General features: G+C 35.7%; 1 protein-coding gene across 1 annotated transcript in view; it reads right to left on the bottom strand.

Moving 5' to 3' along the window:
• LOC150076211 (prestin-like) overlaps positions 1 to 26,442 on the bottom strand; it is a 241,412-nt gene that overhangs the window by 140,662 nt on the left and 74,308 nt on the right. Inside the window, exons 3-4 of the mRNA XM_090387067.1 lie at positions 22,810 to 22,978; positions 127 to 237 (exon numbers count right to left, since the gene is read on the bottom strand). Of these exons, the coding sequence (XP_090243193.1) occupies positions 127 to 237; positions 22,810 to 22,978 (280 nt within the window). The remainder of the gene's footprint in view (positions 1 to 126; positions 238 to 22,809; positions 22,979 to 26,442) is intronic.

Genomic DNA, 26,442 nt, shown 5'->3' on the forward strand with positions numbered 1-26,442 from the left:
TAGAAATATTTTTGGTCATATAGTGTTTGATTTTATTACCTAATTAAATTTATTTTAGAGCTAAAACTTAAATATATTTCATTTTATTTCCATACAGAAAAAATAATTTGGTTTCATCTTACTTACCTATGGACACATGCCTTGAAGTCCCCATTAGGAAATAAATGAGTACAGGAAAAAATGATACATACAATCCATTGATAGCTCCAACTGATGCTAGAAGGCCATAAGCCATACCTGAAAAATAAAAATTAACATTTACATACACTGTAAAAGTCATAATAATTCTTATAAGTTGCATGCACATGTGTGTGTGTGTGTGTGTGTGTACATATATACATGCACCAAACACACAGAGTTTCTCAGAACAAATGTGTGAAAACATATTCTACAACTAAAAATAAGAAAAAGCTCCTACAAACATATATCTCAAAAGTCTTTGTTTCCAAGATATTAAAAATTAACCACAAATTACAAAACTGCTTAGACCAACAACACATGTTCAAATAAATTTCATAAATGTACGAGTGTGCAGAACTGATTTTAAACAGTACAAAACCTATGTGCCAACACTGACATGAATAGAGTTGTTCCATGATATGAATCACAGAAGAACTATATTCATGCCAGCATTGCAAAGGTATACTTTCTAGCAGCAACAATGTGTGCCTTACTTGAGTATGGGTTCCATGACAATTGTCTCATTATTTACAGTATGAAATTTGTTAAATATTATGGGGGACATTACAAATCTGTTTGCTTTTGCTGGTTTACCTGATATGATTTTGATTTACGGCAAGATCCACAAAAATTCCAACTCAACAATTACCAAATTGTAAAACATTTGTTACTGTGGAAGAGCAAAGGAAGGTTTGCCAGCAAATATTTACCATTTGGTAAAGGAAAATTATGGTGAACTGCAAATGTTAAAGATCAGAATGTCTTATAAAGGGGATTTTAACTTTTCCAAATTTGACTGGAATTCGTGGGTTGGTCACTCACACACTATCAAGACTGTGGATTTCTTGGATGACTGTTTTCTACAGCAGCAGCATGTTAGAGAGGCAAAAAGAGGAAGCAATACTCTTGATCTGATTATCAGCAGTGATTCTTCATGCATTAAGAATCAGCAGGTACACTGTGATCACAGTGTACTAATGTGGAATTTAATTAAAGACATAACTACTGTCAAAGGTAAAGGGAAAGGCTTTTGCTTTTGTAAGAGTGACTACAAAGTCTCAGACAGCAGTTTTTAAATTCTGTGCAGTGGGACCAAGTGATGATATTACCAACAGCATATTCTAAATGGGAAGTATTCAGGGAAGCTACTAGGCTTTCATACCAACAAAGAAATACTGTTCAAGGCTTAGATATAAATGGAGGTCAGATGAACTATTGAGACATGTGGCAGAGAAGAAAAGTGCGCAGGATGCATATAAATTACTGGGTAATACAGAAGCATATGATAGATATAAATTTGTCTGTAATGAAGTCGCAAAGGAGGTTAGGTAAACTAAAGGAGATTATGAAATGTCTCTGGCAAAGAATAACAGCAAAGACTTCTGTGCTTATATTAGCAGTAGAAGAAAAGAGTTGAATCACATTGGGCTACAGACTTCCATCCAAGGGATGGAAGTCTGTTCCACCAACCAACCACCCGCTGGCTAAAGGCAAATTTCCGCACGTCTATCCTACATCTGTCTTTCCTCAATTTGAATTTATGCCCTCTCGGGTGATTATTCTGAGCAAGAGGGATAATCCTATCAGCATTGAGCATGCTCAAACCATTCAAGGCGTTATACACCTCTATCAGATCACCTCGCTGGTGCCTAGTCTCCAGACACTGTAATTTGCAAAACTTAAGCCTTTCTTCGTAAGAGCACCTCTTTGTTCCATTCACTACTCTTGTTGCCCTTCTCTGTACTCGTTCCAGCAGCTCTACATCCTTCTTGAAATGAGACCTCCAGGCCTGTATACAGTACTCTAGGTGTGGTCTGACCATTGCCTTATACAATGGAATAATCACCTCCTTATCCCTGCTAGAAAAATTCCTATATATCATTGACAATACACCATTAGCTACTCTTGCAGCCCATCTGCACTGCTCAGAGAACGTCATATCTACCTGCACAACCACCCCAGGTCCTTTTCATTCTCTACCACTGTCAGTGTAGTACCACAGAGTTGATACGTTGCTCTGGGGTTGCTGTTTCCCCATATGTAGTATTTTACATTTGTCAATGTTAAACTTCATTTGCCACCTCTCAGCCCATCTGCTCAACCTTTCCAGATCCTGTTGCAGCAGCATAGTGTCAGTAGTGTCCTTGACAACCCTGCCAACCTTCGTATCGTCTGCAAACTTGGACATTAAGCTTGATATACCATCATCAATATCATTTATAAATACAGAAAACAATAATATACCCAATACTGAACCCTGAGGGACTCCACTAATAACATTAGTCCACGATGAGCAGTGTCCATTGATTACCACTCTCTGTCTTCTCCCCCTCAACCACCCCATTATCCATAGCAGCAAATTGCCTCCAATGCCACACTGTTCCAATTTGTGCAGCAGTCTTCCATGTGCAACAGTATCAAAAGCCTTTCTAAGATCCAAGTATATAATATCAAAGTTATTCCCTGCATCCAGTTCTTTTGTGACTGCATCATAGTATCCAATCAAATTGGTCAGGCAAGACTTCCCCTTAACAAAACCATGCTGTGTCCGAGCTATAACTGAAGTCTTGTCTAGATGCTCCTGCAGTGCTTCTTTAACCAGTGCCTCCATTAATTTTAAGGGAACAGAAGTTAAACTCACAGGTCTATAATTACTTGTGTCAGCCTTTGATCCTCCTTTGTGAATTGGGGTCACATTTGCACATCTCCAGTCCATGGGTACCTCCCGAGTCCAAGGAAGCTCTCATAAATAATTATGGCTAAGGGTTTGCTTACTTCCTTTGCTGCCTCCTTTAATATAACTGGATAGATCCCATCCATCCCAGGTGCCTTTCTTGTGTTTATCTTCAACAATTTCTCCTCCACTTTACTCTCAGAGATTACAAGATTCTCTAGCTTACTGCCAGAGTTGAATACACCTCTGGCATTCCCCTCGCTGAATAACTCCTCATGTGTGAATGTCGATGCAAAATATTCATTTAGTTTGTTAGCTACCTGAGCAGGATTGTCAACAGTTGACCCATCGATATCCAGTGGACCAATCTGATTCATCCCCTTCCTTCTAGAGTGTACATAAGTAAAGAACTCTTTGCTGTTTTTCTTTGCATCCCTTGCCAAAGATATCTCGTTATCTGCCTTCGCCTGCCTAACCTCCTTTGTAACTTGGTTACAGATCAACTTGTATCTATCATAGGCTTCTGTGCCACGTGTTAATTTGTATGTATCCCATGCATTTTTCTTCTCTGCCATATGTCTCATTAGTTCATCTGACATCCATTTAGGCCTAAACCTTGAACAATATTTCTTAGTTGGTATGTAAAGCCTAATAGCTTCCAAGATAAGCTCTTTGAATGCTTCCCATTTTGCTGTTGGTAACATCATCAGTTGGTTCCACTGTATAGAATTTAAATACTGTCTCAGTCCATCGTAGTCACCTTTACGAAAGCAATAACCCTTCCCTTTACCCCTATTGGTAGTTACCTCTTTGAGTAAATCCCACTTCAGCACACTGTGGTTCATTTATCTGCAGATTCTTAATGCATGAAGAATCACTACTGATAATCAAATCAAGAGTATTACTCTCTCTAGTTGCCTCCTGAACATGCTGATGTAGAAAACAATCATCCAATAAATCCACAAAAGCCTTGCTAGTGTGTGAGTGACCAGCCCCCAAATTCCAGTCAATATCTGGGAAATTAAAATCCCCCATTATAAGACTCTGATTTACTGGCCCACTCTATTTCCCTGTACAGTTTCTTATTATACTCATCAGAGTCATTAGGCCTATAGCACACTCCTACTCTCAATTTTGATCTCCCAATGCTTATATCACAACAAACTGACTCGACACTGCACTGTCCAGCGATGTCGACTGACTTCACTTCCTTGGATTTTATGTATTTCTTAACTAATCGCATAACCCCTCCTCCCTTCCTATCCTGTCTATCCTTTCTGTAGACATTGTACTCACCAAATTCCAGTTCTGCATTCCTTATATCTGTGTGACACTACGTTTCTGAAATCCCAACAATATCTGCCTTTGATGTTTTGAGCAATACCTCAAATTCATCAAATTTATTTACTAAACTCCTAGCATTGGTGTACACGCAAGTATACATGCACCTGTTCTTTTTCTTAGCTACCCTAACACAACCCATGTGATTACTTGTACCCCAATGATTCCCAGCAGTCTCTGAAATATCCTGCATCTTATTTTCAGGCTGCTGCTCATTCCAATAGAAGCAGTACAAGAATCACTTTCACCTCTGCCAGTGGCTACTGTTAATCTATTAGTCCTTGTATCCCCCCAATCTAGCAGTTTTCCGACCCACCTAACACTGCCTCGATATCATCAACAAACATTCTTGCACCCTTTCTATTTAAGTGTATCCCATCCCTGTAGAAGCAGTCTCTCCTGTTAACAAGTACAGACCAGGCTGAAAAAAGACCAGGCTTATGTTACACCAACCTGACTCAACATTGTACTGGCCACCCATGTCTACTGGATGCACTGCCATAGATTTTATGTGCTTCTAAACAAACAGCATAACCCCTCCATCCTTCCTATCCTGTCTGTCCTTTCTGCAGATCCTTAGGATAAGTGACAGGATGAACAACATAACAACACACCCACTAACTTCACAAACACACTGATGCCAAATAGCCTCTACAATGTTCTGTACATGTTAAAGAGTACCAACCACAGTGCCACTAGTCAAATTACACTATGTCCTTTCTGTACACATTGTACCCTTCCCCATATTCAAATTCTGCATTCCATATATCCATGTGACACCCCATCTCTGATATCCCAACAATGCCTGAATTTGATTTCTTTACTAGCCGTTAAAATTCATCAAAAATTTATTCACTCTACTCCTAACATTGGTGTACATGCAAGTATACATAGACTTGTTCTTATTCTTAGTTACCCTAACTCTGCCCATGTCTCTGTGTATTTACTTGTTCCATGATGACTCCCAGCAGTCACTGAAATCCCTGGCACCTTGCTTTCCAGTCTGTTGCTCATTCCAATAAAAGTAATGCAAGAATCACTTTCACCTATGCCTGTAGCTATTGTTAATCTATTAGTCTGTGTATTCCCCTAAGCTAGCAGTTTTCTGAACATCTAACACTGCCTCAATAGCAACAATAAATATTCTTGCAACCTTTCTATTTAAGGGTATCCCATTCCTATAGAAGCAGTCTCTCCTGTTAACATAGATAGACCACACTGAGAAAAATAGTACCTCATGAGCCTTGCACAATCTCTCCTGGGCCAAATTGATTTACAACCAATTGGGGGGCAATTGTGCAGTCAGATATGAAGTTCTCTGAGCAGTGCCAGGACAGCTCATGGGAATTTGTCAATGATATGCAAGAATTTTGCTAGCTAGGATAAGGCAATGGTCAGGCCACACCTTTAGGCCACATACAGGTCTGGAGGCCTCATTTTAGGAAGAATGCAGAGTTGCTGGAACAAGTACAAAGTAGGGCAACGAGATTGGTGAGGGGAACAATGGGGAGCTCTTACCATGAAAGGCTTCAGTTCTGCAAACTGCAGCATCTGGAAACTAGGCACCTGCAATTTGATCTGATTGAGTTGTTTAAGGCACTGAATGGTTTGAGCAAGCTCAATGCTGATGGGAATCTTTCTCTTACTCACTTGGGAGGCATAAATTCAAACTGAGGAAAGACGGTTGCAGAACAGAAGTGCAGAAATTTGCCTTTAGCCAGGAAATAGTTGATTGCTAGAACAAACATCCACTTGTCATTGTGGAAGTTGATAGCTTAAATAAATTCAAGAAAGAGCTACACAAACTTTTGGAGGGAGTGGATAGGTGAAATGGGATGTGCGTATTATTATTATTATTTTTTTTTTTTGGCTGATGCTGTATAAGTCTGCTTTCTTGCATCATATGACACTACTAATGCTAAATGCCAGAAGATCTTGTGTTTTGCTTTGTATTCAACATATTTTAACTGTTTTATTGTAATATATTCTTATTCTATGTATTTAACAAACATAACCTTTTTTTAATTTTATATTTATATAATTAATACATTTTAAAGGCTGATCAGTGTATAAAGACCACATATTCAGTTCTCAATTCCATGAATTACTCAGTCACCACAAATCTATAACCAGTAAAATGCATTTATAATGTGGTGAAGTATTCATTCCCACAGTCTGGAAATGATATCTTTCAATTGTTATAGCATGAAAACAAAGATAAACTCAACTTTCACATTCACTGAGGAAGGCACCTAATTACATCATTTCTCAGTAATACAGATCAAGCACAGTTGCAGTTTGATATTGCAGTGACCATAATGATTCACCAAACTGGTGGCAAAATGGTACAAGTTTGAATTCCTGTTGCTGAGATATAGCATAACATTACTATGTTAGCCAAGAGACACAATTTACTTCTATATATCCATTTCCTTCTGGGACTGTTATGATCCAAGAAAGTAGGTAGATAACCAAAAATGTCATCAGTGAATGGACCAAATTCTATGGACAGACAGCCAGGAGCTTTACAAAAACTACATTCTGTGGAGTCTGGCCTTTATTTTTGTTCAGTCATGAATATATTATCAACAAAAATAAAGACCTTTCTAAGAATTCTTCCTAACAATTCTACAATGGCAGGATATGTGCACTATGAACTAAAATCCACCAAAAGATGCAAGTGCCACTACCAAAAGTATACTAATAGATCTTGAAAGCATGGCATTCCATTACAAGAGACATTGTTACCAAAACTGTCAGAGCCATATGCATTTCCTATCAAATGGACAGAAATTAAGGCAATCTGATATGGAACAATTAATAATCACTATAGTGTGAAGAACGTAACTATGATAACAACCATGCAGACAATGTTAAAAAGAAATACAAAGATAAAAAGACAAAGTTATCTCCCAAATAGTGTCAGTAAATAATTAAAATAATAAACAGAATAATATTACACTTGGGAGAAACTACAATTCTTTTTCAAATATTTTAAATAAAATAATATTAAACTAAATTAAAAAATAAAGGACAACTACCTTTGCTTCACCTACATTAGGTAAGGAAGTGCTGCTGGATGTGATAAAACATGGAATGGCATTTTGGATTGTTGCAAAGGGTGAAAGTAATGTTGCTGAAAAGGAAAAGCAAATATTGGTATTAAATGTGTCTGTCTGAGTAATTTGTTTTAAAGATCTGTACCTATATCTGAAATGAATTGGATTAACAATTAACAAATGAAATTAGTCACCAACATTACTTTCACCCTTTCATGAAATAATTGCAAAAATGAAAAATTCTTCAATTTTGAATTCATACAACTGACTAAAGATGAATAACAACAGATATTCTAAAATTATTTTGTATCTAAATCTATATACATTTCATATACCAATAACCAATGTAAGTCTTTGAAGCAGCATATGGACCCGATTCCACGTGAGTGTCCATGATAATTATGTATATTGATATTACTATTCAGTATGAAATGCAGCTCATTGAGAGACAGAATGCCCCAAACCCAATTACTTGTACTGTCCAGAAAAATCTGATTTGATATATATATATATATATATTTTTTTTTTATTATTTATTATTTTTTTTTCTCATAATTACTTGCTAGTCACCTGCTGGCCCTCAGAAACAGGCCACTTTTTTATATTATCATATACAGATAAACTATTCATCTGATCAAACTTCAATATCACATTACATAGTGCTAGAGATACAGGCTTCTGTCCCATTTTGTGACAGAAGCCTGTATCTCAATCTTTGTATCAGTGGCATTCATGCAAATCAGCCACGAAATTTCTACTGTTTTGGTAAATGAGCTTAACCAAGAAATTACAATTCTCCAATGCACAAAAGTGAAATTTGGGTAATTGCTCTATATAGCATCACTTCTTCCTGGTGACACTTTATGGAATAAATTTGTTTTTTGCTTTATTTCTTTCCATATTGCTGGACTCATAGAAGTCTAAATTTCAGCTCTGTGATATTAACTATTTGAATGCCTTCAAAGGGATGCAGTCTAATTATAGACACCCTGTACAAATACTGCTCAAACTTTTGTGATCTGTAAAGCATTTATTTCTTATATATCCAATCACCTAGAGCAGGGTTTCCCAAAGTGAGGTCTACTGCCTGGTACCAGTCCGTGAACAACTTATTTGAAATACACCTAAATAAAACTATAAGAAAATTTCCTGAAAATGTAATAAAATACTAAATGCCCAGTTACATTAAAAATAAATTTAATACTTTTATAATTTATTGAATTTATACCTATGATGCCTCCAGACGACGACTCTGCTCTAGATTTTCTTTATTTATTTTATTATTTTTATGAAATTCCCAAACACAAGAGGTATTAAAATCTATAGTACTTAGTACCATGCTTGGGTTGCAGGTTTAGAAGATGAAAGAAGATATTTGTTGACATTAGACGAAGTTCTGTAGACTGTAATTTTCAGGAAAGACATGCGAAGGAAGGTTGTTCCAGAAAGCGGCAGTTGAAGGAATAAATGAGGAAGATGAAAAGTTGGTTCTGTGAGTTTGAAGTTGAACAGTAAATGGATGTTGGCTGGTGGCGGCATGTGTTCGGACTGTTTTGAAAGAGAGAGAGAGCGGGAATTATAGGAGCCAATTCAAAAGAACAGTGCCCATGGAAGTATCTGTAGAAAAGGCATACAACAGAAACAGTACTTCTATGAGACGGCGAGTAGTAGTAGTAGTGGCACGTGATGCAAGAAAGCAAGTGTATGAGCTTATGCAGCATCAGCCAAAAATAAAAAAAAAAATCACGCCATTGCCTCCAAATGCCTGTCCAGTTCCTTCTTAAATTAATTCAACCTATCAACTCCCACAACAACAGATGGAAGTTTGTACCAGCAATTCACCACCCGCTGGCTAAAGGCAAATTTCCGCACATCTATTCTACATCTGTCTTTTCTTAATTTGAATTTATGCCCCCTTAGGTTCATAATCTGAAAAAGTGGAAGGATCCCATCAGAATTCAGCGGGCTCAACCCATTCAAGGCCTTATACACCTCAATCAGATCACAGCACAGCTGGAGACTAGGCACTGCAAATTGCAGTGCCTAGTCTCCAGCCACTGCAATTTGCAGAACTGAAGCCTCTCTTGGTAAGAGGATCCTTCATTCCCCTCACCAATCTTGTTGCCCTTCTCTGTACATACTCAAGTAAATCTACATCCTTCCTAAAATGAGGCCTCCAGACCTGTACTCAGTACTCAAGGCGTGGCCTGACCATTGCCTTATAAAGAGGGATAATCACCTCCTTTTGCCTGCTAGCAAAATTCCTATATATCATTGACTAAACCCCTGGAAGCCTGTCTGCATTGCTCAGAAACTTCATATGTGACTGCACAATTACTCCCAGGTATTTTTCATTTTCTACCACCTTAAGTGTAGTACCACACAGTTGGTACGTATCTCTGGGGTTACTTCTACCCATATGCAGTACTTTGCATTTGTCAAGGTTAAACTTCATTTGCCACCTCTCAGCCCATCTGCTCAATTTTTCTAGAGCCCTTTGCAGCAGCGTACTGTCATTAGTGTCCTTAACAACACTGTCAACCTTCGTATCATCTGCAAACTTGGTCAGTCATTAAGTTTGATATACCATCATCAATATCATTTATAAATACAGAAAACAACAGTGGACCCAACACCAAACCCTGTGGGACTCCACTAATAACATTAGTCCACGAAGAGCAGCACCCATTGATTACCACCCTCTGTCTTCTCCCACTTAACCATCCTTTTATCCATTGTAGCAACTTACCCTTAATACCATTCTGCTCCAATTTGTAGAATAGCCTTCCATGCGCAACAATGTCAAAAGCTTTCCTGAAATCCAAATATATGATATCAAAATTATTTTTTGCATCCAGTTCCTTTGTAACCACATCATAATATCCTATCAAATTTGTCAGATAACTTTCCCTTAACAAACCCATGCTGTGTCTGAATTATTGCTGCAGTCTTGTCTAGATGATCCTGAAATGCATCTTTAACCAGTGACTCCATTATTTTACCCAGAACAGAAGTTAAACTAACTGGTCTGTAATTACTTGTGTCACCCTTTGATCCCCCTTTGTGAACTGGGGATACATTTGCACATCTCCAGTCCGTGGGAACCTCCCCTGAGTCCAAGGTTGGTCTCATAATTATGGCTAAGGGTTTGTTTAGTTGCTTTGCTGCCTCCTTTAATATAACTGAATAGATCCCATCCACCCCAGGTGCTTTTCTTATGTTTAACTTCAACAATTTCTCCTCCACTTTACTCTCAGTTATTACAAAATCATTAAGTATCCTGCTACAATTTGATAACCTTCTGCCATTTTCAAACCTTAATAATTCCTCATGTGTGAATGTAGATGCAAAATCATTCAGTTTGTTTGCTATCTGAGCAGGATCATCAACAGTCGAACCATTGATGTCAAGTGGACCAATCAGATTCATCCCCTTCCTTTTAGAGTTTATATAAGTAAAGAAATCCTTGCTGTTTTTCTTAACATCTTTTGCCAAGGATTTCTCGTAATCTGCCTTCGCCTGCCTAACCTCCTTTGTGACCTGATTACAGACTAGCTTATATCTGCCATAGGCTTCTGAGTTGCTTGATAATTTATATGCATCCCATGCATTTTTCTTCTCTGTTACGAGTCTCATTAGTTCATTTGATAACCATTTAGACCTCAACATTTCTTAATAGGTATGAAACTTTTAGTAACATCCACGATTAATTCCTTGAATGCTTCCCACTTAGAATTTACTGTTGGTAACCTTGTTAGTTGACCCCACTGTACAGAATTTAAAAACTTTGAGACCACTGTACTCACCTTTATGGAAGCATCCCATTAGATCCCATCCACCCCGGGTGCTTTTCTTATGTTTAACTTCAACAATTTCTCCTCAACTTTTCTTTCAGTTATTACAAAATCATTAAGTATCCTGCTACAATTTGATAACCTTATGCCATTTTCAAACCTTAATAATTCCTCATGTGTGAATGTAGATGCATCCGCTCCTCTCTAACAGAGTGGAGAGACTGTTAGAGAGGAGTCATTAATTAACCTAATTGCCCTCTTCTGAATGGAATCTAGAAGCCTGAGAGAGGTTTAGGGGCACAACCCCAGATGTGTGAACAATATTCCATGGTAGGGCGGATTTGTACAGAGTGAACAGCTGTTTGGAAGAAAAGTAACGCTGAGAGTGAAAGAGAAAACCAAGTTTTTTAGATGCAGAAAAAGCAATATTTGTAATGTGCTTGTGCCAAGAGAGATTAGAAATCAGGGTAATCCCCAAAAGAGATATATCATTTTGCTTAGAAATCGGAGTGTCGCCAAAGATAACCATAGGAGCAGAAGAATCCTTTTTGCGAGATATAAAACAAGACTGAGTTTTAGAAGGATTGAAATCAACTAAGTTGTCATTGCCCCATTGGCGAATTACCTGGAGATCGGCATTTAAGGAATTGGTAGCAAATATTCAAGAAGTTGAAGCTGATTGAGCAGGGCAAGGTTTCTCGAAATGGAAAGTGGAATTCAATGTGCTGTCATCTGTAAAACTATGGATAGGATTTCCAGTCAATGGAATAAGGTCATTAATATACAAGAGGAAAAGGTGGGTGATAGAACTGAACCTTGGGAGACACCAGCATTAGTGGAGAAGTTAGAAGACAGACAGCCATCTACCATCACCTTCAGTAAGCAATTAGAGACAAAACTGGATAACCAATTACAAAAAACAGTTGGCAAACCTTAAGATGGAATCTCGTTTAGAAGACCTTTATGCCAAACACAATGAAAAGCCTTTGAGATGTCAAGAGCAACTGCTTCCGTTTCACCAAATTTTTACATTGAATTTGTCCATAAATGGGTAACATAAGCCAGAATATCACCAGTGGATCAACACTGACAAAATCCATACTGGCAATCGTTCATTAGACGGAAGGTTTCTAGGTAGTTTAAGAGTTGACTGTTAATTGATTTCTCCATTACCTTAGAAAGAGTAGAAGTAATTGCAATGGGATGATAATTGGATGGGAGGGATCTGTCACCTTTTTTAGGAACTGGCTGGATATGAGCAAATTTCCAAGCAGAAGGAAAAACACCTTTGGAATAAGAAAGTGAAAAAAGATGGCAAAGAATAGGAGTAAGTTCAGGAGCACAGGTTTTGAGAACAAGTGGAGAAATACGATCTCGACCTGGAGCTTTCTTAGCATCAAGATTCGTCACAATTCTTCTGACATCTTTTTGATGGAAGACCACAGGAGGCATTGAATGGAGTGTGTTGGGAATGGTGGGAGGTATTTTACCAAGATCATTAATACATGAGTTGGAAGAAAAATTGGATATAGCAGGTCAGCTTTATCTTTGGCTGAAGTGACAACAGAATCATCTGGTTTTGACAGGGGTGGGAGCAGAGATGGGCAAAAGTTGTGGCCAACAGCTTTGGCAAGAGACCAGAATGCTCAGCTGCCATTAGGGCTTTGTTTGTTTGTTTGTTTTGTTAGGTTTTATTGGCGCATTAGCAACTAAGGCTATAATGCGCCAAAACTAGATGATATTTAAAAATTTTAATTTTACTGACCTAATTATTAAGGTCACCAAATCAAGGTATAAAATAACAACGGTATAAAATGTAAAAATGATAAATTAATAAAGAAATTACATAAACAAATAAATTTTAAATACAAGTAAAAACCTTTATTGATTTAAAATAGCTAAAAACAGCAGACACATTGTCATTGTCAGATAAAATCTTACTGAGCGTATAAGGCTCAGTCAGATGGTTAAAAGCGGTAAAACGGATATTGCTAAAATCTGGACAGTCAATTAAAATGTGTCTAATTGATAAAATTGTGCCACAAGACACCCATTAGAGCAAGAAGCAAGTTTTCTACTCTTAGCCTGTTCAAAATCTAGTTTGAACTGATTAATAACTGCTTTACAATTGTTGAGACCTTTGGTATAGGAAGAAAATGAAACTAAAGAATTGGAAACAAACCAATTACGATATGCAATGTTCTTCTCTTGAACAGCCTTAGCACATTTATTGGAAAACCAAGGTTTAGATAAAGGACGAGATTTTAAAGTGGAATGTGGGATAAAGGATTCCATTCCTACAAGAATAATTTCACTGACACGATCTGAGCAAACATTGACAGAAGTTTTGAAACAGTAATCAGACAAAGGAAAAGAAGAAAAGAAATCTCGCAGGTCATCCCATTTTGCATTCTTGTAATGCCAAATAATACAAGGTTGGGAATAGCCATGAGATAAAGGCTCCATTGGAGAAGAGACAATCACCAAGTTGTTATCTGAGGTGCCTAAAGGACCACTCACTTCGACCATGTACTTAGAATGGTTGTTTGTGAGAAAAAGATCAAGCATGTTGGCTGTATGGTTAGGATTGTCCGGTATTCCTGTAGGTAAATGAACAATCTGTGCAAGGTCATTAGTAATTGCAAAAGCCTCAGCATCTCGACCAGCTGGGTCGGTGTGACTAGAAAACGGAAGCCAGCTAAAATTGTGAACATTAAAATCACCAAGGAAAATTACCTCACTCTAAGGACCAATTACACTAGAAAGTTGGACTGGAGAAATTCGAGATGCAAAGATAGGAAGTCAAAGAGCTGCAAGTGATTAGTGGAGTTGGGAGAACAGTAGAGACAACAGATGAATGTGTCAGAATGAGGTAGAGACATTTTAAGCCAGAGAAGATCGAAAAGAGGAGTTTCCAAATTACCAAGTCTCTGATAGGGAATATCAGAAAAGACATATGCACAAGTACCACCTTTGAGGCTAAAGGAATCATACAGTGAATAATTTGGGCAACTGAGATGAGCAGCAGTTGAATCAACTGATAACTGAGATTTTGTCAGAAAAAGTACATGGGGTTTGGCAGACTGCAAGTGGAAATGGACATCGTTGAGATTAGAATTGAGATCACATAGATTTGTGAAATGAATTAGGAAGTGTTTGATAGGTTTAGATCTTTTAGCAGATAAGCTTACTCTATTAGTTTCACAATTCATGGTGTATTCAATAGTAAGAAAAAGTGGGGGGGTACATGCTGTATGAAGTAATGAAATTTTTGGATATGGCGTACACATGGTAAGAATATACCCAGATCCTTGACATAATGTGGCCTCGACAATGCCCCCATATACACACTACTCGGACTCCCTCCAGTCACTATCTGGCAGAGTAGAGGTAGGAAGATTATACACTAGCTGATCAGGAAGCCTCCTAGAAAGTTACCAATAGGTTTGGTCCAGTGTACTAACTACCGGCTGGCCTGCAAACAGCATTTTAGAGCTGTACCCTCAAAATGTAAAGAAGATTGGATCTCGCCACGATGTTCATCATAACTTCAAAAGTCATCAGTCATACTGCATAATGGAAGAGTTGGGGAAGGGTTGACCAGAACTTAGCTTTGGAGACTAAATATGGGTTCCACTACTTCAAGCCTTGGCGCCTCCGTAGTCAGGTGGGCAGGAGCAGCAGTGCATAGCACACGCTTCTTGATTAGACTGGGATTTGAGCCCGTGACCACCAAATACGGAGGAAGTGGAAAGATCAGGGAATGACCACCGCATATCCCCAGAGCAATATGGCCTTAGTTGCTAATGCTCCTTAAAAAAAAAACCAAACAACAAATAACTTCAAGCCTCCAATAAGCAAAGTGGTGGTATTGCACCGGTTGATGAGAGTCACCTACCACCTAGTATTGCCTGGTAACACAGAGGGCCGGCATTCCTCCATGTGGTGTGGGTGCCACACCTCGACTCATGCTTATGTTGGTTCACACCTGGGTGGTCACCCACTGTGTGCTTGTGCATGGAGGGTATACCCAGGATTACTAACAGTCCCACCATCGTGAGGGTGCAAGCAGAGGATTTGGCTGTCACAGACCGTCCATACTTTGCCGAAATTGGGTCCACTTGACTTGAGTGTCACCGAATATCAGTTCCATCAGTGTTTTAGACTCCCAGGTAGCAAGTACAGCTTGTCTGGTATATCTGAGAGAATGTCTGTGACAACCTCAAGGATCAAGACTGGACAGTTCTGGTCCTTGAAGACAAGGACCATGATGACTACAAAAAAAAAACAACAGTGGCTGATGCACTCATCAATTTTATTATGCCATGTAATTAGCACACATGTACTCTTGCATCTAAGGTGACAGACTGCCTACAAACCACGCCTCAGTCATCAGCAATCAGTGAGAACCCAACAAGCAGAGTGTATGTGCCTATTGTTGTGCCTTATTCCTTTTCATCACTGTCACCTGTGAAGTGATAAATTTAATACATAGTATTAAACATTTTTTAAAAATAAATATTTATATAAACACCCTGTCATTTTTAATATTGATAAGTGGATAAAGAAATGTCCACCTAACATGTCAAGTGATGTGCAGCCTAGTACAAGTACAGATAATGGACATAATATTAATAAACGCCCTGGCAATGGGCAGACTGACAAGAAATCCAAAACCTCTTGGACAACGTAGTATTATAAAGATTATTTAAAATTTGGTTTTATCTGCAATAACTACATGCCGTTGTGTGTTTGTTTGTTTGTTTTGAAACATTCTCAAATGAATGCATGAAACCATCAAAACTGAAACAGCACTTAGATTGTGTGCATCCAGAATACTCAAATAAGCCAAAGGAATTTTTCATTAATAAGAAAAATGAATATAGTTCATCTATAAAAAGTTTTGTAAAGACGGTTTTCCATGAGATGTTGCATGGAAAATGCAACATCTCATGGAAAACCGCAACATAAACGAAAAATGCAACATAAACTTGCTTATGGCTTCGTATGAAGTTGCAAAACTAATAGCCAAGACAGGATACCCTCATACTATTGGTGAAAAGTTAAAACTTCCCACACTAAAATAATTGCATCTCACCTTCATAAAAAGAAAGAAAATTAGCTGCATTTACTCTCCTTATCAAATAATACGGTGAAGCATAGAATTGTGGAAATGGCAAATAATATTGAAGAAACTCTCATAAAGCACAATCAAAGCTGTCAATTTTTTTCTTTACAAGTGGATGAAAGTACAGACATAGAAAATAATGCCAATTTAATGTAAAGCACATTAAATTGGCATTAAGTAAGGTTAAGGTTGATTTTAAGGACACTGTCAGTGAAGATTTTTTGTTTTGTAAACAAAACAAAACAAAGGCTGAAGAACCTTTTAAATTAATCAATAATTATATAACTCAAAGTGGAATCAATTGGAATAAATGTGTTGGATTGAGTTGCGATGGCGCCTAGTCAATGGCAGTTTCTCATATGGGACTTTTCCGAGGGTCCGAGAGGTAGCTCCAGATTGTGAATGGGTGCATTGTAGTATTCACAAAGAAAAAAATGCCTTTGGTTTTGTAAACAGCTATTCAAGAATGTGTTAAATTTGCACACTGCTGTGTGCAAAGAATTAGGAAGCGATTATGAACATCTTCTATTACACAGTTAAATTTGATGGTTATCAGGAGGGAATGTATTGAAACGACTAATTGAAATAAAGAATGAGTACTTACTGCTTTTGGAGAAACATCCTCCATCAGCAAAGGATGCAATATTCAAATTTAAAGACAGGTTTAATTATTTTAATTAGCTAATTAAGGTGTCCTACTTATGTGTTATTTATGGTTTTTTAAATGCTTCAATTTAAATTTACAAGGTATTGATACAGATACAGGAATTTCCCAACTTACGTAATACTCGACTTATGGAAATTCGACTTTAAGTAAGTTTTTTCCGGTTGGTGTAAAAAAATCGTGGAAACATATTTTGCATCCCGTAGGAAAAAATGGAGGTATCGTGAAAATATCGTAATGTGTACCCAACACATTTTTTTTTGTAATTTGTTTCAAATCCTTGGAAGTTGAAAATTTCACTATATTATTTTCCTAAAAATTTCACTAAAATATTTTCCCTATATTGCTATTTATCTCTCTAAAAGATCATATTTATAATGGAAATTGCAATACACTTTCATCATTATCATATGTTCTGTTATAAGAATAAACTTTGAACACCTTTGTGATATTTTTCTAAAGCACGTGTCTGGAGGTCATGACCATAAAACAACAAAAACAATTGGCACTTTCTGATTTATTGGGCTTTTCTGTTAGTGCATCTAATTATAAATGGGTAGTAAGCTCGATCGTATTGCATTTGCAATAATACCAATAACTGCAATTGTGTGGGTTTTCATGCTGTTATGGTGAATTGTGTTCCCCTTCACTGAAATCTTCAATCATATAAAAAACAAATTTTCAGAAACTTCTCTTCATTCCTATTTACATATTAAAATGATGAAGGGAAAGCAACCAACAAAAAGTGTAAGTGGTGGTAGTGCCAGGAAACGAAACAAAATTGATTTAGAAATGAAGATGAAAATAATTAAGAAGTACGAAGCAGGACAAAATTTGTCATCTATTGCAAGGGAATTGGGTCTCGCTGCTTGATGAACCTCAACCCAAGTTCATGGCAAGCAATGGGTGGTTTAATAGGTTCAAGTATCGCACTGGTTTTCACAATGTTAAAGTATGTGGTGAAGTCGCCAGTGCCGATTCTGCAGCTGCAGAGAAATTTTGTGATGTGTTGAAAAAAATTATTGACGAAGGCGCTATCAACGCAGCAAATTTTTAACGTTGACGAGACTGCTCTGTATTGGAATAAAATGCCAGATTGAACATACACTGCCAAAAAGGAAAAATACAATGCCAGATTTCAAGGTATCAAAAGATAGGGGACAGCTCTTGCTTGGGACTAATGTAGCAGGAGATTACAGATTAAAACCACTGCTTGTGTACCATTCTGGAAATCCTCGTGCATTTAAGGGCATCAATAAAGCACTGTACCCGTGCATTTCCAATGAAACCAGAGAGCATGAATAACAATATCTCTCTTTGAGTATTGGTTTAAATGCTGCTTCATTCCTGAGGTTGAAAAATATTGCAAAGACAATGACATTCCTTTCAAGATTTTGCTTCTATTAGATAATGCTCTTGGACATCCTATGCATTTAGATGATTTCAATTTGAATGTGAGAGTCATATTTCTACCGCCAAACATGACTTCACTCATCCAACCTATGGATCAGGGTGTTATTTTGAATTTAAAAGCATACTATTTATGCACAACATTTGCTCAGGCATTGTCTGCAATAGATGATGAGAAAAATTTTACATTAAAAAACTTTTGGAAATCTTACAATATTTACCACACCATCTTAAACATTAATAAGGCCTGGGTGGAAATTACTAAAAGTTGTTTAAATGGCACATGGAAGAAGATATGCCCACGGCACGTAAAAGGCTTCAAAGGATTTGAAAAAGACGAATCATATGAAGAGGTTACAAATAAGATTGTAAAGGTTGCAGAGCTACTTCAGTTGGAGGTTGATGCTGAAGACACGGAGGAGTTAATAGAGGAAGAAGAGAAGGAATTATCTAAGGAAGAACTTATTGACTTGCAGGCAGTGATAGTGAAAGAAGAAAATGCTGACGAAGCTCAAAATAAACCAAATAAGCAGCCGAGATGCTTCATCACCAGAGAGATGGCAATGGCATTTCGTGAAATTTCATCAGCTGTGGCAAGGTTTGAGAAGATGGATCGTGACAGCGAACGATTCTTAAAAGTTAACAGAGGGGTGAATGATATGCTTCCCTGCTACAAAGAAATCTACAATGAAAAGAAAAAAGCATCCAGTCATCCATTAATATGTTCTTTCGTAAAGTTGAGTGGCCGACCCCTTCTAAATCTCCACCGCCCCCAACCTCCACAGCAGCGTACTTATCAGCTGAAGACGTTGATTCTGGCAACGATGCTCGAGAGGTAAAACTTACTGACGTTATGCCTGTCTCCTCTCTTTTTTGTAATTTTATAAAAATAATATTTTTAAAAAAATTAAAATTTTTTTTAAAATTGCACGCTCTTTTAATTTCTCCTGCACATGAGATAAAAAATTGAATAAATACAATAAATAATTCTATTTACATGTTCGTCAAACATTTCTTTTTTGATTCAATCAATTCAGCGAGCCCAGTTGTGAGTGCTGCACAAGCATGAGAGAAATTCCGACTTACGTAGCATTCCATGGAACACAACCCTTACGTAAGTCAGAGAATTCCTGCATTTTTAAAGTACAGGAAAAAGTAGAAACAGCTATGAAGAAAATTATCTGTGGGTACTTTGAGTTAAAAAGGGGAATCATAATTTTCTTCCCAGTTTAACTAAATTACAAAAAAGAGTATGTTTGAAGCGACATTCCCGCTGAGATTTTTATGGCAAAGAACACCTCTTGGAATTGAAATCAAACTTTCAAGAATATTTTCCTCCAATTGACACAAGTAAAATGTGGATTTGAAACCCATTTACTTTTAATATAGAACATGTGGAAGAATTCTGTCTCAATGAACAAGAAATTTATTCTATTATTGAACTGTCATGTAACACAACATTAAAAGACTGTTTCAATCGGGTCTCACTGATAAATTTTTGGCTAAGTTGCCAGGAAAAATATAAGCATTTATCAGAAAAAAAAGCACTGTTATTTATTATGCCATTTGTAACAACTAACAAATGTGAAACCGGATTCTCAACATTAGTTTTTTTAAAAAACAAATGTCAGAACATATTGGATGTTGAGCCAGGTTTGAGAATCAAGTTGATATCTTTTCCCCCTGATTTAAAATTACTATGTGATAGAAAACAGCATCACCCTACTCATTAAATAAATATTTATTTGCCCAAAAACAGACTCAAAAATATTTCAATGTTATGTAAACCTTTGAAAATAAACAAAGAAATGAATTACCTATCTTTTATTTATATTTACTGCTGTTAATGAATAGCTAATTACATTATTACTGGTATGTTAATTGTCCTAATGGTAGTATCATTATTTCCTGAACCTATGAGTATAATCATTGAAAATACATTAATTTATAGCTTTAGGTGGGCCACAAAAAAAAAAATAATAATCTGCAAACACCGGTCCACGCTTGGTGGACCGGTGTCTTTATATTTCAGACAGTAATGTGACTGTCTGGAATATAAAGAATTTCCAAATCCCTCCTAAAGAGCAGACTTCCAACCTTACTGGATTTAAAAGGAGTCTCTTGGAACAGAACTAGATCTCCAAGTGTTTTTCCTACTTTCAAATTTTAACTAAAGAGAAAAGTGTTTCATTTTGTGACAATTCCAAACACCCAAATTAGGTAATACTGAGTTTCTTATTTTTTGAGGCAGAAAAATAACACCTACCAAATTTTTAATATAGCACATGTGAAGAATTATTTCATTTTGAATGAGAAATAGAATACATACATCTGAAAAAAAAAAGTTTTCTGTGATTTTCATGACTGGTTTAGGTTTTTTTTGTTTTTTTTTTCTTAATTTTACTGCATTTATAATCTAATACAACTCTATACTGAAAATAAATGTTTTTTGATAATTTCATTCAAAATTCATATTTGTGACCCATATATATATATATATATATTTTTTTTTTTTTTTTTTTTTTAATTCACTAAATTTTGTTAAAATAATGCAAAAATTATGTTATTTTTCTATCTTAAGGAATAAGAACTAAAGACATTAGTATTGCTTGATTTGGGTGTCTGGAATTGGACCCACCTTGGCAAAGTTCTCCAAGACCAGTACTTTTCATATTTTAGTATGCCTCTAAAAAATTAAGTAATACCATATGTAAAAACAAGGAAAATAATAATAAATTAAAAGCCAATACATTTTATGGACTTGAAGATTACAACGTAAAAAATATAAAGCAATTAAATAACAACTTTCATGGTTTCTGGCCTTATATTTCTCAAAGTACTTATTGAAAAGAGTTGAAGTGGTGGAATATCAATATTCTTTCAAATGCATGTCTATATATACCAAATTATTTATGCTGCTAAGTATAATTACATTTTCAAAGAGCAAAGTAATCATTTATCCATCATAATGTTGAGAAACAGGGCAGCAATGAGTGAGTTAGTGATATAGTGGCACAAATAGATATGTATTGCTAAAGCTGTGCTATAGGAATATTGGTGTGTGCATAATCTAGTTGTAGTCCATGTTACAATAAATCCATGAAGAATAAATTATAAATTATTAATAAATTATGACTCGTATGACCTTATACCAGTATGAAAAATGTTGCTGAAGTCAGGAGGGGTGCCTGTATTCAATGTGCAGATAACTTTTCATAAAACACTTGGCATATTTCAGTATACAATCTCTCAAGTTCAAAATCTTCAAGCAGAAGGCTGTGACATGCATCCTGACTTTGCACTACAATTTCTTGCCATTCTAGAAAAGGATGGGAAATAATCCAGCAATCTCCTATGAACATATGAAAAACTTCACTCTGTTGGACAACATCAACATATAAAATTGTGTAATTTCATCACAATTTAACCAATACTTCACTCATCAACCAAAATATTCCTTCGTGACATAAAGGTACTGGTTTGGTATGTGTCTTGTTTCATGCTAGATCAGTAGGTATTGCTCTTTTTTTTTTTTAATTATTGAAACAAGGACCAAAAATATTAACATCAACACAGGACAGGATATTATTCATCCAGATTATACAAGTTGTTATTTATCCTAGATCATAAATATTAGAGGTTGTTATTTAGACATCATACTCACCCTACCAAAGAAAAAGGCAATAGGAAAAATTATATTCATGCAAGATAGGTAAATAACTAACAGCCATTGTATGGACAATATGTCAAGGAATTAACAAACATTTTCCAGACAAGGTAATTTCCCATCACTTTCCATTCACATAGCTTCCACATTCACAAGACTTGATATAATCTGGATGCAATTATCTGTTGTTAATTGCATTGAGCAGGTGCAATTATCTATTGTTAATTACACTGAACCATAAAAATATAATTTTTACTGTTATGAAGAATCACTGCTGATAACCAGATCAAGCGTATTGCTTCCTCTTGTTGACTCTCTAACATGCTGCTGTAGAAAACAGTCGTCCAATAAATCCACAAAAGTCTTGCTAGTTTGTCAGTGACCAACTAACTACCAAGCAGTAACGTTCAAACAGTTGATTGAAGAAATGCCCTGATGGCAACCAAATATGCTTGTTTCAGTAATATATACAATTCAAATGTGGGCTGCATAAAATTAACACTGTATATCATAATAATGAATAAGAGTGAGTGAATGAATGACACATGCAAGTAATAGACAATAAACTGATTGGTGTGTGGGTCTAACAAACTATAACATCATGGGTTTGAGTGATTGATTAACATAATGATTCAGATTAATGGAAAGCAGTTTGCCAATAAGATTCCAGTAGAGTATGAATAGTTTTTATAGTTTCTTTACCTTCACTGATTAATGCATTATAATGGATAATCTGAATGAATTTATAATAACTAAATTATTCCACTATAAATAATCATTTATGTAAAGCATTTAAATAAATTATTTAAAAAAAATGTCCTAATAAATGTTTAGTCAGCAATCATTTAGTTTTTTTTAGAAAGCAATGATTACTTCAGTAAAATTAACTAACCTTGAGGTATATGTAAAATGGCAATTGTAAAACCAGCTATCAAATCATACAGTATATACTCCTTAAATTTGTAATTTGGAATCCATTTGATTACTGGAAACAATGATGTTATGAAAGAGAATATACAAAAGAAACCACATGTACAATTATTCCTTATATGTCTTGTTATCTGTAAAAGAAAATAAAAAGTCATATATTTGCTAAAAGAAATACCCAAATCAGATAAAGCAATATGCTTTCATTTAATAATATATATATGTTATGCCAGTTAGTATTAACTAACTGGCATAACATAATTGTATTAAATATATGAAATAGCAAAAGCAAAATGTGGTTTCAGACTCATCTCTGAATCCATGCAGTTAGGTAAAATTGAAGAAATAAAATAAAAGTGAAATAAATAGGTGGTAATTAAAATTAATAAAATGTCCTTCATGAAAGGTGTGCCATTTTTTACAATGTTTGATCAATAATGAAGAAATTAAGTCACTGACAAAAAATGAAAACTAACAACCTAAAAGGTTAACTTTCATATCATCCTCAGTTGATCTAAAAACTAACAATGAGATATAGGTTACACCTCCTCTAGAGAGAAGATCGTAAAGAAAGAGGATTTGCTATACCGTTTAACAATACAATATTCTCACTAACTGTCCACTCAGTATTAAACAATTGATCCCATTCATTTTTGGCAACTTGTTTCCCTAAAACTAAACACTGCCCCAACAGACATTGCAAAGTACAGTAAGCACCAGTTATAGTAATCACTGGTTATTAGAATCAGCCACTTTATAGAATCAAATTTCAAAGAACCGATTCAAATCATTAAAATGCACTACACTTTCATCATTTATTAGAATCACATCTTCCATTATAAGGATCAATTTTTAATGGTTGTGATATTTCTCTAAAGCATGTTTCTAGAGGTCACAACCATAAAACAATAAAAACAATTTGCAGTTTTCGGTTTATTGGGCTTTTCTGTTTTTACAATCTGTTATAAATGGGTAGTAAGCTTGATCTTATTGCATTTGCAATAATACTGATAGATGGAATTCTGTTTGTTTTTATTATTATCCATTATTATGGTGAAATGTGTTTCCCTTTCACTGAAATCTTCAATCATATAAAAAACAAACTTCATAAACTTTTTACTCTGTATCTCACTTGTGGATGTGTCGTGTTAGTTCCAATTTGTGAGTGCTGTGTGCTTTGTTACTGATTGATGGCTATCTTTTTTAACCACATTTTAAATTTTACTACCAAAAAAAAAAAAAAAAGTCAGTGAACAGAAAAAGAGTGAATTTGAGTCTAAAAGATAAGTTATGAATTATAGAAACATAAGACAAATTAAAATCGAGCAATATGTCTCAAAGGGAAGCAGCAGTAAAATTAGGAGTGCCTCAGCCATCTTTATCAAAATTATTAAACACTAATGTGATTAGTGAAACCAGTAAAAGGAAGTGTAAAGAGAAATGCCAAACAGCAGATGAAGCTCTATTCATTTGGTTAAAACAGACCAGCTCATTTAATGCACTAATCAATTGTAGCATTCTTCTCCTTCAAAAAGCTAATGATTTTGCTGAAAAACTACACAAAGAGTTTAAGGCGATGGACAGACTGCTGACAGGATGGAAGGAGAGGCATGATATTGTTTACAAAAAAAAACTTCACAGAGAAACACAGGATTTTGATGGTTCTGCAGCTGATAACTGGTTGAAAACCTCTTGGCAAACTGTGTTAAACTGGGGAGGACGGCAATTCTACCACCTGTGCTACCCACGAGGGCTGTGCACTAGTATGCAATTTGAAGATGATCTAGTTTAAGCAAAATGTTCTAGTTTAATTGTACCTAAAAGTCAACCTACAAGAAGAGCTGTTCTACCTATAGGTTTATTGGAAATAACAATTAAACTGATTAGAAAAGAACACGCACTGCTGTCGCACTCAGAAGATAAATTAAAATCTTTATGTAAGAAATAAAAAAAAAAAAAATCAGCGAGTAGGAAAACAGTTGTGAGGTAGATGCTTTTGATATATGCATTATTCATCGCACTATTCAAGAATTTTGTAGTGTCAATAGACATGTACCCATTTTAAATAAACTATTGCCAGTTATAAGGCAGAAATTAGATTTTCCATTTGGGAAAATCCCATGCACCGTATCAAAGAATTCAATAAGACAAGCCTCAGAATGCTTCATCGCAGAAGCAAGGTATTGTATTGTGGTTGGTAAGACACAATGTATCACTGCAGCCTAGTATGCATAAATGTGAATTATTAAAAATTTTTATTAGCCATTTAAACATTCCAAAAACATATACAGTGATAGAATACTCAATGAGCATGGACACACTGCTTTCAGATTACCACCATATCATTGTGATTTAAACCCTACTGAATCAATATCGGTTCAAATGAAAAATTTTATTAAAAATAAAAATATTCAAGATCTGACTGTGATGCATCTGACAAAATATACAAAACAAGGAATAGCTAGCATAACTCAAGAAAGATGGAAAAGTTGCTGTGACCATGTTTTCAAGATAAGAGCAGAAGTCTTGGGAAACCAACTGCATTATTGAAGAATTTACCAAATCTTTAGTGTTTAGTACAAATGAAAGTGATAGTGAAATTGAAACAGCAATGGAAACAGATCAAGAGAATGTAAGGTTTTAATTCCATTATTAATATTTATTAAATATTAATTATACCTGAATATTTCTGAGTACTGCTGTTTACTGCTGCCTTTGAGAAAGCTTTCAGAAGATTAGACTGGTCGCAGAAAGGAGTCAATGTGAATGGAGAGTACCTAGACCATTTAGAATTTCCAGATGACGTTGTGATCATAAGCCATGACCCCAAAGAATTAGAGGAAAATCTTAATCAGTTATGCAGAGTTAGTAAGAATTTCGGACTAAAGATGAATATGGCTAAAATGAAAGTAATAATGAACAAGTAGGCCACAGAAAGGGATATAATCATTGACGGAGCAGTAATTTAAAAGGTGGATTCATATACTTATATTGAACAAGTCATTAGCTGTAATAAGGATAAATGGATGGAAGTCAAAAGAAGAATATTTTACAGATGGATAGCATCCAGGAAATATAGTCACATACCTAGGAGCAATATCCCAATTTGTCTGAAATGTAAAATAATGAATCAATGTATACTTCCCACCATGACTGATGGAAATGAAACTTGGGCACTCACCAAAAGAATGGAAGAGAAGCTGAAAACTACACAACGAAGAATGGAACAAATTATATTAGGAATCAGACTTTTAGATAAGAAGAGGAACACATGGATTAGACAACAAACACAAATAAAGGACATCCTTATGAAAACAAAAGAATTGAAATAGACTTGGGAAGGACTAAAAAAAATAACAGAATGGTACCCAAGAGGAGATAAAAGAAAACCTGGAAAACATCAACAGAGATGGACAGATGAAATTCATGAGTTCTTGGATAGTAAATGGATGGCCATAGCACAAAACAGAAGGAACTGGAAAGTTGATGAAGAGGCCTTCATCCTGCAGTGGATTGAAAATGGCTGATGATTTCAGAGTACAGTATACAGATAAATGAAATATCCTCAGCTTTTCACCTTATTCTAAAATCAGAAAAC

This window comes from Mastigoproctus giganteus, chromosome 13 (genome assembly GCF_048544385.1).
Source record: "Mastigoproctus giganteus isolate SK-2022 chromosome 13, ASM4854438v1, whole genome shotgun sequence".
Classification (NCBI taxonomy): domain Eukaryota; kingdom Metazoa; phylum Arthropoda; class Arachnida; order Uropygi; family Thelyphonidae; genus Mastigoproctus; species Mastigoproctus giganteus.